Genomic DNA, 17,562 nt, shown 5'->3' with positions numbered 1-17,562 from the left:
GCTTTAGAACAATTACACCTGATTATGGTGTTGCTTCCCTTGCATTGAAGTAAGGATTACAATCAAATACAATATTATACAGTTCATTTCTTTAATCAGTTGAATAATTTCATATCTTTTGCAAAATTAGCATTCATAATGTAATCTAGCAATTCTAATTGTGATGAAATTAGCTGTATCAATTTTGTCTTCAATATTTCAGTGAAAAGTATTCAGAATGTACTGCAAAACATCAACAGAATTATTTACATATAGTACACATAATAACAATCAAATATGTTATCATTCAACTTAACTGACTAACTTATTTGACTTGCAAATGTTTCTATTATCTCCATTTAGTAACTTTGTTTTGAAAAAGTACATGTATACAAACAGCACTGTGATACTTAAGTGAAAACCTTAATTCAGCTAGTTCTTTAAAGTATTTAAATGTACTGCAAAACATCAAAAGAATTATTTACATATAGTACACATTATGATACAGATACAAACAAATATGTTATCATTTAACTTAACAATGTTTCTATTATCTCCCTTTAGTGACTTATTCTGAAAAATCATACAAAAAGCACTGTGATACTGTGAAAACTTCCAGATAATTGGACAATATTGAGAGTATTTTCTGGTAAAAACAGTCAATTGTCAAAACCCTTAAATTTAACAAAATTTAAAGACAGAGTGGTAAGCTAAATGTGCAAAGCTTAGAATATTCATAAAAATTCACAAGCTCATAAAGTGAAAACAGTTAAATTGTCACACATTTTATCAGTATTCAAGGACAGATACAGTCATATCAAGTAATTCAGCTAGTTTTCAGCATCTTTAACTTAAATATTAATTCTACGGGCTTCTGCTTATGCCACAATCTGACTGTTCTTTCAAGTCAAGGTATTTGTCACCTTTGTGAACTAGCAACAGTTTGTTTTGTTGTTTCAACCTTCAAACGATTCCTTATATCAGTCACTGTTCTATTCACATCTGAAAAAACTCGTTCAACTTCAGCAGTGCTGAGTGGAAGGACAGCTGCAGCTGCACACATTTTTTCAATGGAAGGGAAGATGTCACCAGCAGTGTTTTTCAAACTGCTAATTGTCTTTACTAAAGAGGAGGGACAGTCAATGTTACCATTATCAATGTCTCTGACCACATTTTTCAGCTGGTCCCACTCTAGAAGGCACTGATCTATATCTAATCCAAAGTGATGGGCCAGTATTTCAATTTCATCATTACCAGCAAAGCATTCTGTGTTCTGCATAGTGAAGACAGCCATGCTGTCAATGATATCAATGTTCTCTAGACGCATTTCAATGTTATCAATGAGATTGTCAATGAAGTTATGCTCAGCTTGTTTCACATGGTTCATTTGTTCTTCAGTCGGGGTGATGTTAAAGTCTGTCATAAGTTTCTCTGCCTTCTTCAAGCTGATTCCATCTGAAGTTTGAAGTTTTCTTAATGTACTGACGGCAGCATCCATTCGTGGTTTGATGACGGATAGGTCAACACTGTTCTTTTCAAATGTTAAAGCTAACTGTGTGACAGGTCTGAGTGCATCACACAGGAAGTGAATAATATGCACAGTTTGGTAACACTTTAACTTCTTACTCAGTCCACTAGCAGATGGCCCAGAACCTATCCTTACACGATCATTTCCGGATTGTTCACAGTTTTCTAAATCCATCAGCACTGCTGGATATGTATCCCTGAGCGAGGTTACTGCGTCAAGATGGGACAGCCATCTGGTGTGTGCCACTTGTTTGATGCGTTTAGTATCACTTTCATCTAGAATGTTCTGAAGTTTTTCCAGTGATCGTGTCCGGTTACCTGAAGATTTGTAGTACTTATACACACCAGATAGCACTTCGTCAGTGTCTCTAAATTCTTTGATGGATTCAAAGCTGTTCTTGGCTGCAAGCGCAAGTCTGTGATTGTGACAGTGTACAGTTATAAGGTCCGGTTTAATTTCCTTCAAACGGGTTGACACACCAGATTTTTTCCCGACCATTGTGTTGCATCCATCACTACCAAAGCCTACAAATGATTCAAACTTCAGATCTTCCTCAACAAGCACCTTGGTTTCACTGAAAATTGTCTCTGCCTTTCCATCATCAACCTGAACATCTTTAATAAAGTCCACATTCAAATCACCTGTTTCAGAATCTACATATTTTACACAAAAGGCTAGATGTTTCCTATTGGCAATGTCTGTTGCTTCATCTGTCATAACTGAGTATGCTGGACTAGATGTGATGCGCTTTCTTAATGTTTCCTCAATATCCTGTGACATAGCAGAAAGAAGTTCATCAGCGGTGGTTTGACTTGTATACTTCGCATTCTTGCTGTGAGACAGATTAGCAAGAACTGGGCTTTTTAGTTCCTCCACTGCAAACTTAATAAAGTCCTCATAAACTGTTGTGTGTGGAAATATTGTGTTTTACAAGAAAATGAACCACTTTTGTAGCACAAACTACGGCTTCAAATTCTTTTTCATTTAATGGAGTCCTATCACTGAAAGACTGTTCAATACTTAACTGACTCTCGGTCTCTAGTTTCACTGCTGACTGATGCTGGTCCAAGTTTTCATGTGTTGTAACTTTATCAAGCCTGAGACTGCGACAGCCTATTTGTGACCAAACCTCACTACCGTTGAGCCCCTTTGTTTTGTATTTCTGGCACAGACGAAAGGTACATTACTTCATACGACCCATTGCTATCCGATTCGTGTTTGTTGTATAACCAAGGTCTGGTCAATGTCCATGCAGATTCAAAGCCAATCTTGTGTTTAGCTTTCAGCGTTTTCCGTTGTTTTGGTGTTGAAGTTGTTGATACTGGTGGCTGGCATTCTTCTTGACGCACAGGAGCTGGATCGAATACAGCCTCGGTAGCCTGAGTTGTCTCATCACTGAAATAATACAATTAAAACCCTGTAGTACCAAAAAAAAAATATATATTTTTCCATAATAGATATCCTATGGACAACTTTAACTAAAATGATTTATCTTTAGGTATTTATTTCAAATGTATAAAGTCCTCATCAAATAAACAATATGAAGTAATTGTGCATGTTTTTAAATATGAAATTTAGATTCAATATAGATCTACCTTTATCAAGCAAAAATAAAATGCATGTGAACGCATCTATTGAATGCATCTGCAAACAATAAAATAATTTCTCTAAAAATGTTTGATCTGGTCGGTCAGTGCCTTTAATATTAAAGAATAATCTATTTATTTACCTTGCTCTAGCTCCAAAGAACGATGTCATACAATGATTATTTTTTGCAATTTTAGCCCTCTCTTTCTCTAACTGAACCAATTTTCTTTTTACAGAAGGCATGTTCACTTAAGGGGGAATGGTACTTTGTCAAAATTTAAGATTTGCTAATAGTCGTATATACCAAAATAAACTTGAATATATTTCAAATTTGTATCATCATCTTTTAGAGCGATAAACATGCGTATGACGTTACCATGACGTCGCAAACATGACCCGTTTTCGCGCTTTTTACGTCCGTTAATGGTAGCACTAAAATGGTATAAAACTCGATACTACAAACGTATTGTTGGCGTCAATGCATTAGATTATATATCAAACGACAGAATAAAGCAATTTCTTAGTGCTCATTAACATTAAAAGGTATTTTCTATCCGAATTTTCGAAGGAGGTACGAAAAACAGACTTTTGGTTGTTTATGAAAATTCAGGAAAAAAAATCGCTTCTGATCCATTTTGCAAAAAAAATGGCCCGTGGAATTTTTGCCAAATTTTTGTATGTAAAAATTCATTATGTTGTTAATGGCTGTGCCAAAATAGAAAAAAGTTCACCGAAGCGTTTTTCTAGTACAACCGTTTGAATTAGAGCATTGTGACGCAATAAACAACGTCGCTTAAGACATGACGTAAGCACGTGAATATTTACATTATTAGCCTTATTTTTACACCAGTGGCTGCAAAGATGGTGCTCTCCATACATATGTGGAACTATGCTTTCTAGCGCCTGTATTAATTCAGCTTCTCCTTTTTGTTTGTTTTGACTGACAGCGTATGTGAATTTTTTAATGAATGATGATTTCACTTTTTCGGTTAATGATGGACAGGCTCGACTAATCTTTTCAAGTTTATTTCCTACGATCCGTTTTGTATGTGCTGGATTTGAAAATTTTACAATGTCAGAATTAACTTTCTCCCTTGTTTATTTCGTATGCTGCAGAGCCATCGTCCTCTATAATATGTTTGTACATCAGTCCAGAATTGCTTGCCTCTTTATGCAATTGAGCACGAATATCGGGGCTCCATAGCTTTTACAGAATTGCTCCAATTTTTTGGCATCTGTGAAGTTGACCATATTTAATTGTTTTCGTGTAAAACCTTGATAAGGTTTCACACAGTTATTGTACTTTCAAACATTACATATGTTGCAACAATATTTGTTACTTATTATAAACTTGAACCCATATAATAAAACAGTTATTAACTGTTAAGCCATCGGATATGATGGATGTGATATTCAACGGAGGAGGACAATATTGACCTCTTCCAGTGAATACCATAGCATATCCAATGGCTCAAGGGTCAATAATAATATAAATTTTCAAAACGAAATTAATATAAATAATTGACAGAAAACTCAATAAAAATACTGCTCTTTTTCTCTCTAACTTTCAGAAAATTATTATACTTATATAACAGTCATAGATAATTATCACTCACACAGGTGTGTTAAATTTACATATGTATTATTTTTGTATGTGTATTTATTTTATGTAATAAGTTGCTTTGAAATAAACATAATATTTTGATGGCAAATTTATATTTATAGATAGATTTTTTGATAATATTTCTTTAATACTAATATTTACGAGATTATCCCATTTTTGTTTTCATGCAAAAATATAGCCAAGGGAGACAAACAGATACTGATTAAGTACGGCTGTTATATACATTCTTATTACAGAAACACAACCTAAAGTATAGATTTGTACCAGCATCGTGTTGACTTGTCAGGAAATTATCAGTAGCGCGGTACGGTGACCTCGGAAAAGGGCGCATAACATGCGAGATTGTCGGCTTATATGGAAATTCCAAATTAATTCATATTATTGTTTGTTTTGACTGATAGAATCCTGTTTTACGTCCCTTCAGTATTTCAATTATGTCAGGCAGGTAGACAACTTACTGCCGCTCATTGGCTGTTTTTTTATTAAAAATATAAGCATTCTTAATTTATTAAGACTTATTATACAGCCATTCTATTCAAACTTATTCTTTCTAAAAATACGTGTAAAATAAAAGCTCAGTACACAATCCAGGATCGGGAACGGATTTAGCATCTTTTTGAGTGATCGTTCTCTAGTGTATACTGCTAGTTTCTATTTGGACCAACATTGCAAACTTTAATATATTTTTTATTGAATTTTAGGAAAGACAATATTGTGAAACAAGCCGCGACGGCATCTGGACGAACATTTATCATTCTATATCGTTATGGTCGTCATGTAAACGGAAGGGGCACCTGGCCTGTCCGTGATGGCATGTTTAAAATTCATAATTTAGTCGTTTCTATTCAGGCTTTTTTTCCCCGTCCTGTGCAACAAATAACAAATAACAGAAATATTTAAATGAAATGAGCCGCGCCTTGTGAAAACCGACATACGGTGGCTTTGCAGTCTGGTCAGGATCCATGCTGTTCGCTAACGGTTTCTTAAATTGCAATAGGCTTTAAAAGCGAACAACATAGATCCTGACAAGACTGCGCAAGCTGGTCTGTATCAAAGCTAGTCGCAAAGCCACTATGTTGGTTTTTTCATGCCGCGGCTCAAATAACATATGCTAAAACAGGTAGAACGGTAACCATTTATGTAAATGTTTTGACGTGTAATCTTTGCAAACAGTACACGGCGTAATCTTAAAATTCATACGTAACATTCGAATTTTAAATTTCCGTTGTACTGTTTTCAAAAGAAAAAAGCGTATATATATAAACTGTCAACTTTTAGGACTGCCTACGTGGTCTGATTCTCTGAGATATCTCACTGATGGAGGACTGTAAGTTCGAGCCCGCGCTACCGAACATGGCTCTTTATGTGAGAACACTTGGTAGTTTGTGTCGGAAGTTAGGGTTTAGTACTGGTCGTTCCCAGGAACAATGTTTAAGGAAACTACCCGCCATACTGTTGAAACGAGCGTAAAAACTTGATTCAGAAAATTGATCAACTTTTTTAAGTCTTATTACTGTGGTACATGTACTTACTTAAATTCTATAAATCTGCCTTTAATTGTATCATTAATACAATTTAAACGAAATTCACATTCGGATAGAACTGTGCGGAAATGTTTGTATTTTAATTATCCCATGCTTACCTAATGCAGCTGCAACGTTTATTAAATAGGGTTCCGTAAAATGCCATAGCATTTTAGATTTTACATTTTAAAATGTAGTACACTATATAGACCATACTTAGTTTCGGAAATAGGTTTTTCCAGTAAAGTCTTTGTTTTGAGTTTAACGCCATTTTTTCAACAGTTTTTCAGTCATATAACGGCGGGCTGTTAACCTAACCAGTTTTTCCTGGATTCTGTACCAGTACAAACCTGTTCTCCGCAAGTAACTGCCAACTTCCCCACATGAATCAGAGGTGGAGGACTAATGATATCAGCCACAGTGTCGTTCATCAAATAGTCACGGAGAACATACGCCCCGTCCGAGGATCGAACTAGCGACCCCGAGATCCGTAGACCAACGCTCTTACCTATTGAGCTAAGCGGGCGGGCTTCAGTAAAGTCTTTTTCCGCATATTTTGCAACCATTTTCAAATACATTACCAAAATATGCATAATCGACGATTCTTCTATTTTGCTTTTCTCCGTTTTATTATCACTCCGACACTCCCTTTCTTCAAAAACTTAACTTCTTTGCCTTCTGAACTGTCCGTATTTATCGCGACTTATTTTAGAGAGCAGCTGAGTTTGAAAAAGGTGCATGAAGTGGCTATTGAAATGAACATCAAGAACTTCTAGTAATTTAAAAGATACGCACTTTTCAATGAAAATATTTTGGAATACTGCATGTTATGAAATGTGTAAATATTTTTTACGATTAGATTGAAATATTTAATTCATGTCTCATAACTGCTTGTTTATATGTTTCCAGGTAGAATTATGACAAGCCATTTAAAATAAACACATGTAACGTTACATAACGATTACATGTCTTTTAACGACGCAGCAGTAGTCAAGTTCAAACGTTTTACTACAAAAACGCTTCGGTGAACTTTTTTTCTATTTTGGCATAGATAATTAACAACATAATGAATTTTCACATACAAAAATTTGGCAAAAATTCCACGGGCCAATTTTTTGCAAAATGGATCAGAATCGATTTTCTTCCTGAATTTTCTTAAACAACCAAATGTCTGTTTTCGAATCTCCTTCGAAAATTCAGATAGAAAATACCTGTTCATGTTAATAATCACTAAGAAATTGCTTTATTCTGTCGTTTGATATATAATCTAATGCATTGACGCCAACAATACGCTTGTAGTATCGAGTTTTATACTATTTTAGTGCTACCATTAACGGACGTAAAAAGCGCGAAAACGGGTCATGTTTGCGACGTCATGGTAACGTCATACGCATGTTTATTGCTCTAAAAGATGATGATATCAATTGGAAATATCTTCAAGTCTATTTTGGTATATAAGACAATCAGCAAATCTTAAATTTTGACAAAGTACCATTCCCCCTTAAACTATGAATGTATGGTTTATAACTCGTCAAATTCTGAATTAAGAATGATACAAGAACATATAATTTTAGAATTCAGATTTTTACCTTTTTGTTTTCAGCACCGTAATCCATTGTCTCTTTAATAGCGTTACAAACACGGCAATATTTTGATTCTAATCAATGTTTAATTTTGCGTATTTATCACCGATCAAAGTCCTTTTATTTGTATTAATTTATACAATTAGTCGTAATCCCTTGATCCCAATTACAACTTTCAATCAAATCTCCGTACATCATTATAACGCTGACATAATTTAATCATTACACAACATGTGACCTGTAGTGTGTTCACGCTCCGTGACGTAATTATCGCCTATGTATACAACAGGCTGCTGAATCGATACGACACGCGCTTAGGTGATTATGCAAATTTGAGGCTAATGCGAAGTAATGGGGCGGAGCATAGGGCCGATTTTAGGGCACTTTGACGGCAGTTGAAAAGGGCAGTAAAGGGGCGGAACATAGGACCGATTTTAGGGCAGCGTGGCGGCAGTTAAAAAGGGCGGGGCGGGGCGCCCCGCTGCGTCGCTCTAGAAATAACACTAAATGTAACTATCCTTTTATATGTATAATGTAAAGTTATTCTCCACAAGGGCTTTGAAAGATGTTTTATATGTCAAAGGGTATGCTATATTTTAGGTGTTTTTTTAGCTCACCTGAACCAATGGCTTAAGGTGAGTTTTTTTTGATCGCTTGATGTCCATTGTCCATCCATCAACAATTTCTAAAAAATCTTCTTCTTCAAAACTACTTAGTAGATTACACCAAACATCACGGAAATGATCCATGGATGGCGCCCTTTCAAAATTGCCCAGAAGAATTAAAATCCATTCAGAACTGTGGTTGCCATGGCAACCAAAAGGAAAATCTTTAAAAGTGATCTCTAGGTGACTTTCTACCAAAATTGCTTAAGCCATTCTGTTTTGTTAAAAAAACATGGCCGCCAGCGGGCAGGGCTTATTTTCCCTATATGACTATATTGTAAATTGCAAAAATCTTCTTCTCTGAACCTGAAGACCTAGAGCTTAGATATATGTTAGGTGGCATTGTCTAATAGACTTTTACCAAGATTGTTCAAGTTATGATCCAAGGGTCAATATTGGTCCCGCCCCGGGATCACTTGAATGTACATAGAGTTCTAGAGAAAAAACAGAAAAAAATGTTCTTCCCTGAAACTCAGAGGCACATGGCTTAGATATTTTACCTGTGGCATTGTCTGGTGGTCCTTTACTAAGATTTTTCAAATCATGACCCAGGGTCTATTTAAGGATAACATGGTGTAATGCCTCAATTTCACCAAAAGCGTACATACAACTTGATAATGTAAGCTTTGAAAATGTCAAACGATAGAAATAAGGTGCATATTGACAAGTTACATAGTGACAGAAGTTCTCAAAATTTTCCTTTTGATTACCTCCCCTGATTATTTTGGGTTTTCATGAGTTATCTCCCCTGGAAAAAAAATTATTTTCTCCTTTTCCCTTCGGGGAATTTTAGATTACTTTTTGATATTTGTATCAGAATCATATAATTCAGCTTTCTACTGCAAAATTTTCTCGAAACTCAAGTTCAGATTCTCATAATCAAAGAAATTATATATTTCCCATAGGCATCAATGTTAACTTCAATACCGATTATCTCCCCAAAAAATGATAAAATTTGAAAAATCTCTCGGTGAAAAGTTTTTAATTTTGAATGTTTTTAAAGTAACCAAATTTCATTTAAATACTACCATCCAGTTACAAGATATAAAATATGGCTATTACACCATGTTATCCTTAAATCCCCACCCCGGGTCACTTAGTTTTTATATGATTTGTATAGGAAAAAATACTTCAAAAATGATCTGATTATATCTCCTAGGCTGTTTAATTATAATTACCTGATGACCCCGAGTAATTAGGAGTCACTTGACTTTGACATTGACCTACTGACCTACTTTCTTGTTTTTTAAGATACAGCCTTGAAATTTGGATGAAATATATAGTTTTGCCCACAGATCTTAAAACTGACTTAGTGACCATGAATGTGACCTACGGACCTACTTCCTTAATATTTTAGCATCAGTTTGACATTTGAAACATGTTCACACAACTGGGAAAAGATTTCAATGCTTACTTATACAGTGGAGTCCGCTTATTTGCATACCCAATTTGTCAAAGCAAAATATGCGAATAACCGGGCTATTCGTTTATCCGAATATACCTATATGGCATCTGTTTCGGTATGCTTCGGCTGCTCTAGGAGCAATGGTTATTACTTTGAATCAATACGGCAACATTAATTAGAAAATGTGTCACTAATGGAGTGATTAATCATACCTGTGTATGTTTTAAACAAATAAAGCTGTAAACGACAATATTTTTTATTTACCACTGACTGGAATTTACCCGCGAATCGTACAGATATCAAAACGCCATGCCGGTAATTTTCCATTCCACGAGCACGTGCGACCTATCGTAATGCCTAACTTACAACGCCGTTACTTTTGTTCATCAACACGTATACAAAAAACGCGCGTCACGCATTCATTTTTTAGCTTTAGTTTTTCTGATCGCTCGATGTCCGTCGTCTGTCGTCTGTCGTCTGTCGTCCGTCGTCTGTCAACATTTAGCTTGTGTATGCGATAGAGGCTGTATTTTTCAATTAATCTTCATGAATATTGGTCAGAATGATAACCTTGATGAAATCTAGGCCGAGTTCGAAAATGGGTCATCTCGGGTCAAAAACTAGGTCACTAGGTCAAATTAAAGAAAAACCTTGTGTATGTGATAGAGACTGTATTTTTCATTTAATCTTCATGAATGTTGGTCAGAATGATAACTTTGATGAAATCTAGGTCGAGTTCGAAAATGGGTCATCTCGGGTCAAAAACTAGGTCACTAGGTCAAATCAAAGAAAAACCTTGTGTATGCGATAGAGGTGGTATTTATCAATTAATCTTCATGAATAGTGGTCAGAATGATAACCTTGATGAAATCTAAGCCGAGTTCGAAAATGGGTCATCTCGGGTCAAAAACTAGGTCACTAGGTCAAATCAAAGAAAAACCTTGTGTATGCGATAGAGGCTGTATTTTTCAATTCTTCTTCATGAATATTGGTCAGAATGATAACCTTGATGAAATCTAGGCCGAGTTCGAAAATGGGTCATTTCGGGTCAAAAACTAGGTCACTAGGTCAAATCAAAGAAAAACCTTGTGTATGCGATAGAGGCTGTATTTTTCAATTGATCTTCATGAATTTTGGTCAGAATGATTGCCTTGATGAAATCTAGGCCGAGTTCGAAAATGGGTCATCTCGGGTCAAAAACTAGGTCACTAGGTCAAATCAAAGAAAAACCTTGTGTATGCGATAGAGGCGGTATTTTTTAATTGATCTTCATGAATTTTAGTCAGAATGATAACCTTGAAGAAATCTAGGCCAAGTTCGAAAATGGGTCATCTGGGGTCAAAAACTAGGTCACTAGGTCATATCACGTAAAAACCTTGTGTATGCGATAGAGGCTGTATTTTTCAATTGATCTTCATGAATTTTGGTCAGAATGATTGCCTTGATGAAATCTAGGCCGAGTTCGAAAATGGGTCATCTGGGTCAAAAACTAGGTCACTAGGTCAAATCAAAGAAAAACCTTGTGTATGCAATAGAGGCTGTATTTTTCAACTGATCTTCATGAAATTTAGCCAGAATGATTACCTTGATAAAATCTAGGCTGATTTCGAAAATGGGTCATCTGGGGTCAAAAACTAGGTCACTAGGTCAAATCGAAGAAAAACATTGTGTATGCAATAGAGGATGTATTTTTCAATTGATCTTCATGAAATTTGGTCAGAGTGATTGCCTTGATGAAAACTAGGTCGGTTTTGAATATGGGTTATCTGAGGTCAAAAACTAGGTCACTAGGTCAAATTAAAGAAAAATCTTGTGTATGCGATAGAGACTGTTTTTTTCAGTTGATATTTATGAAATTTGGTCAGGTTGATTGCCTTAATGAAATCTAGGTCGAATTTGAATATGGGTCATCTGAGGTCAAAAACTAGGTCACTTGGTCAAATCAAAGGAAAAACTTCTGTATGTGATAGAGGCTGTATTTTTCAGTTGATCTTCATGAATTTTGGTCAGAATGATTGCCTTGATAAAATCTAGGTCGAGTTTGAACATGGGTCATCTAGGGTCAAAAACTAGGTCATATCTAAGAAAATGCTTGTTTTATCGCAAGAGACCAATTTTTTGGTCCAATCTTAATGAAAATTGGTCAGAATATTTGTTTCCATGAAATCACTAGGTCAAACATGTTTTACACTGTTATGGAGTGTTTCTTAGGTGAGCGACCTAGGGCCATCTTGGCCCTCTTGTTTTATTTTATCGCTTCAGATTTTCAACACCGATTGAGAAGTAATATAGTTTGAATTCTATAATGATTTAAAAAAGCTTTTAACAGAAATGTTGGCAAAATTCTATAAAAACGGTCGAATTTTTGATAAAATTACTTGCAAAATTTCAAACAGCGCGATCCTAAATACTTATTACTTTCTAAAAGTAAATAGATGATACAAACTATGTGCATAAAATTCAGACTTTTGACCAGAAAGTACAAAAAAAAAACAGAATAGAAAAATCTTAAATAATGAAAAGGCAGCAGCAATTCAAAAATATGAAGTAAAACGATTTTTGCACAGATTTCTGTTACGCGACCTCGTGAACGTACATAGAAAATGCAGTTAAAAAACAAAAACAATAATGTTGTTGCGTATTTTTAATAAGTTTTAAATGAATCTTTGTACATGTACTTGTATTTTTTGACACGACACTTTATAATAAGATATTCTTCTCAAACCATTTTGTAATTTCCTTGAGGGCAAAAAGGTCACAGGGGTAAGAAATCCGCTATTATAGTTTGACACGTTTACCTGTCAGTTTATACGGATATTGCACATTCGCTGTAACAAATTAAAAAGACGCTTTTTTATTGATTGTTACAACACTAGATCTACTTCTCAGCACTTAAGAACCGAGGAGGTACGATCAAACAGTGATGTGCAACATGGCGCGAAAACATGACGTAATGCCACGAAAATCTCGGGGAAACTATACAGCTTTGATCTCCACTTCTAATGTCATGATACCAACAAACTTCTTTTAGCTCTTTGAAGGGGTGTTAATTGATGATGAAAACAAGGCCAATTACATTGTTTATCAACAGAATAATTACCGATAATCATCAAGTTATTTTTTTTTCGCTTTCAACATGGGTGGGTGGGGGATGTTACCCGACATTCATTCCGCAAAAACGTACAACAAAAGGTCTTAAATTCTCGTGCAGATCGATAAAAGTGTAACAATACGTCACCTGTACATACTTACCATATTTAAATTACCAATTTACCTGAGTGATTCACACGTTGACGAATTTGTCACGCACCGATTGTCACCTAGGCGACGTGAAACAGCTGATCGGCTAGAGTAATTCACAGTAAATTTTCGGCATCTTTTGATCATTTTTATCGCTGTTTGCTACCAAATTAGTGGACTTTTAGCCAAATGTTTTATGCAATTAAGCGGGACGGATTAAAAATTCAATGCAATTATACGAAAATCTTTAAAGGTAATTATATAGGGATGGATCGGTGCTTCAAGTTCGTATGCGAATATCCGGGATATGGGATTAACCGATATGCAATTAAGTGGAACGTACTGTATTTGACTTTCTTACCTGATTACTTACACATCGAGGGCTGAGCGCGAAACTATTGTATCTTGTTCTTTATTTATATACAGTTACAATAGTTTCGCGCTCAGCCCACGACATGTCTATATAGCTCAAACTACTCAAGTGAGCGATCCAGGGACATCACGACCCTCTTGTTTGTGTTCTGGAGATTGAAATAACTTCATTGTAAAACCTTTTCATTTTGTCCTTTCAGTGTGTCTGTGGTAAAGTAGAGTCATTGAAAACTATATAAATAATGGTACCCTTGTCACTTTTTGTCACACAATACAAGCCAGTAGGAAACAGGACTTGGTATGAGATGTCTTATCTGTACTGAAGTGTTTTATTTTTTTAGGAAATGGGCCGCCATGATGATCTATGGTCACTTTTTTACATGCTAATAGAGTTCCTTGCTGGCCAGTTGCCTTGGAGGAAAATCAAAGACAAGGAACAAGTTGGTATTATGAAAGAAAAATATGACCATGCCCTTCTACTTAAAAACATGCCATCTGAATTCCGAACTTTCCTCGAACATCTCAATTCTTTGGACTACTTTGAGAAACCGGATTACGCATTACTACAGAACCTATTTGAGCAGTGTATGAGAAGGAAAAATATTAAAGAGAGTGATCCGTTTGATTGGGAGAAGATATACGCTGATGGTTCGATAACAACAACAACAACTACCTCACCTCCTCTTGGTGTTAAACAATCTCCTGGCTTTGGGTAAGTTTTTATAGCAAGGTAACATAAATGCTTTCTTGCCTTTCAGCATGTTTCAGTAACATTAAAAAAATTACGTTGTTATCTTCCATATTTAATGTTAGCGGGAATTACTCCAGGCTGAATTATGTTACCAGGTTTGTTCATCATAAATTTATTTCTGCAGAAGTGTTTTTGTGAAAACCGCTCCTTCGCAGATGTAATATAAATTCACCTTATCATCATATTCTCTTAGTATCACACATAAGCTGTTCGACTTACATTGAGAAATAGGGAAAAATCTTACATTGAGAAATAAGGAAAAGTAGAAAAAATGAGTAAACTACCATGCAAATTGTGATTTCATTCACAAGTACACAATACTTTTTACTTCTTCAGAATTGGCTTTATATACAGAGATATTAAAGAAGAAAGTGATATTAAATAGATGATATGAAAATGAAATGAAAAATTTTAGATACTTTAATTTTTACCCAGTGTTGGTAAAGTGTCACAGTGTAGAACTTGAATATCAAAAAGGGGAATTTATGTAGGTAGCTGGGACCCAATGTGGTACTGTGACTGTATGTACTCTGGGATCTTGTCCACCTTGTTCTCTGTATAGTGAGAGAGTATGCCATGGTATTGATCTGGATTTGATTACTTAAAAGGGAGACTGTTTGTAGGCATCATACCAACTCAGTCAGTAGAGCATCAGAAAAGTATTGACGCCCAGGGTTCAAGTCTTGGTCTGATTATACATTTGTTTTTCCTTTTTAGTAATCAGGTCCTATACCATAACACAGCCCTGACCAGAAATTGAACTTAGGAACGTCACACCTAAAGCTTACACAATAATTCATATAATATCAATTAAAATTTAATTGATCATAAATTTTCTTGCAACCTTTTTGCTTAGCTTTATCAAGGTAAATCTAACTATTAGTACCTTCGTTATAAACAGATTTTACCTTTAAAATCTTAAATATTTCTAATTGTGTTTTGTCTTTAAATAAATCTGTTTTTTTTTTTTTTTCATCACACTTATTCTTCATGCATGTTTACAGTTTAAACCAGTACCCACCAGGCCATGGTGCAACTGAAGTAATTGATGAAAATTTGAGTGAAAATGATGGAGAAGAAAATCTGAAAAAACTGAAAGAAGCAGACCATATAATTGATGACAAATATAAAATTATGGACAACAAACTTCGCGAAGAAAAAGAGGCAGAAAACATGAGAGATGGAAATGATGGGGAAGAAAAGCATTTAGCAGAGCAAAAGGTTAAAGAAAAGGTTGAGGACAAGGAAAATGACCACAAAATTCAAGAAAAGGATAAAGACGAAAAACCTGTGGAGGATTTAGCAAAACTGGATACACAGTTGAAGGGAATTCTTAAAACAAGTGATAGTAAACAGAACTTAAAAGAATTGGAAGTGGGAGTGACTATTAAAATGTCAGAGAATGAAGTAGTTAAGCCAGAAATTAAAAATGTTCAGCCTGAAAAGACAAGTGCTACCAAGCAAGATGGTGCTATAGTATCAAAGCCAAGTCGAACTTTACCACAAATTGAAAGATTTGAAAGTGCTACAAATAAAATTGGTGGGGGATTAACTGTGGGTCAGAAATTTAGTGCAACAGATGAAGAACTAGTACCTGAAGCTATACCTTCAGCTGAAAGTAACGAAACTGCTCAGACAAAAACACACAGTGTTAGACAGTTAGTCAGAAATTTTGAAAAAGTGGGTAGAGAAAAAGAATTACTTGAAATACCCAAAGCTTTTAGTGTGCCAGAAAATATGAGTGAAAAGGATAGGGGTGTAGTACCAAGACGCCAGTCAGAACCTTCGTGCAATATTGTGGAAAACTCATTTCCCGAGCATTTAATTAGCAGAGCTCAGTTAACATTTGCAATTATGCAAACTGATGATAGAACTCACACTATGGGTGATGATAATGTTGATGAAAATGCAACTCGAGCAGCACCATTCACACATGCTAGTCAGTGGCAAGGTGTGTCTGGCTTTGCATCAAGTACAGAGAACAGTGAAAATGAGGAGGAAGGGGGTGAGGAGGTCATTGGAGCAGACGGCAAAGTTCATAAGTCAACCACAAAGTCAAAAAACAAAATCAATTTGATGAACACTTTAGCTGACGAGGATGATTTGAGGTTAGACAGTGTTGCACGAAATTCTATGTATATTGACACTGATAAAGACCATGGAAAGTTAATGCGGAATTCTTTGATATTTATAGATGATGATATAGAAGACAGCCCACAAGAACAAATGAACATTTTCATTAAAGAAAAAATGGAAGAAAAGAGTTTAGGCTTAGATTCTAGAGATTTTTCTTTCAGTGCAGTTGTTAGTGATAGGTCAAGAGGAGGAAGAAGTGAAAAACAAAGTAAAGAAGGAAGTGCCATAGGAATGAGTCAAACTTCAGATTATTCTGCAATACCTCATGCATTTACCATACCCAGTCAACTTTCAGACAAATTAAGTGATACTGTTAGTGATAAATTAACAAAGGATTTAGGAAATCGAATGAATGCTCCTTCTAAATATCCTACTAGTCCATCTAAATCATCTTTAAAAGACAAAGAAAGTTTGTCAGATGTTAAGAAATTAGCGGTTTTGAACAATTTAAAGTTATCAGGCTTTGGAAAATTGTCTAGTTCAACTTTAAGAAAAGAAAAGAGTTCAGATAGTCTAGATAAAATTGCAAAAGATAAAAAGTCTGACGGTAATGTAACTGGCTCTCCCGCAAAATCAAGACATTTATTAAAACCAATAGATTTTTTACTGAAAGAGAAGACGAAATCTGATGGTGATATAGCTGGATTAGCAAGAAGATCACGGAGTAGAAGTCGTGACAGTAAAGAAAGGGGGCGTAGCAATTCTAGGTCTGAAGATAAAGTAAGACGTCGTCAGTCATTATCAACTATAGACGAAAATATACGAACCAGAGGTGCAACACCAACTATATCACCATTAGAAGAAAATTTTCAAAATAATTTTAATAATGTGCCAAGTAGTAGTAAACAGAGCAATGCAATTGTTGATAACAAAGACATTGATGTGAAAGATAATAAATTAAAAGATGAGAAAAAACTTGCTGACGATAAGGAAAGGAGAGAGAGGAGATCAAAAAGACGTTCAAATTCAGCTCCTCGTGTTGAAAGAAATGAAAACATCAAAAATTCTCAACCGGAATTACTCACTCCTGTTCCACCGCTTGACCTTAACCAGAAAGTACCAAAACCGCCTGATCAGGGAACAGCGCCAAAGAAGAATCTTGTATATTCCGCTAGGTAAATATAGAAATTGTTAGCTTAATGTGGTACATGTCTTGTCTCATTGTATAT

General features: G+C 35.3%; 1 protein-coding gene across 2 annotated transcripts in view; it reads left to right on the top strand.

The window, feature by feature from the left end:
* The window catches only part of LOC123530491 (uncharacterized), a 62,421-nt gene that overhangs the window by 33,852 nt on the left and 11,007 nt on the right, over window positions 1-17,562 (top strand). For both annotated transcript variants that reach the window (XR_008366023.1, XM_045311269.2), the window contains exons 7-8: window positions 13,848-14,218; window positions 15,262-17,508. Coding sequence is in view for 1 of the 2 variants with exons in the window: in XM_045311269.2 (XP_045167204.2) it covers window positions 13,848-14,218; window positions 15,262-17,508 (2,618 nt within the window). In the remaining variant the exon portion in view is untranslated. The remainder of the gene's footprint in view (window positions 1-13,847; window positions 14,219-15,261; window positions 17,509-17,562) is intronic.

The sequence above is a fragment of the Mercenaria mercenaria genome, chromosome 1, assembly GCF_021730395.1.
Source record: "Mercenaria mercenaria strain notata chromosome 1, MADL_Memer_1, whole genome shotgun sequence".
Taxonomy (NCBI): domain Eukaryota; kingdom Metazoa; phylum Mollusca; class Bivalvia; order Venerida; family Veneridae; genus Mercenaria; species Mercenaria mercenaria.
Note: the sequence above shows the minus strand (reverse complement) of the source record. Positions and strands in the feature narration are given on the sequence as shown.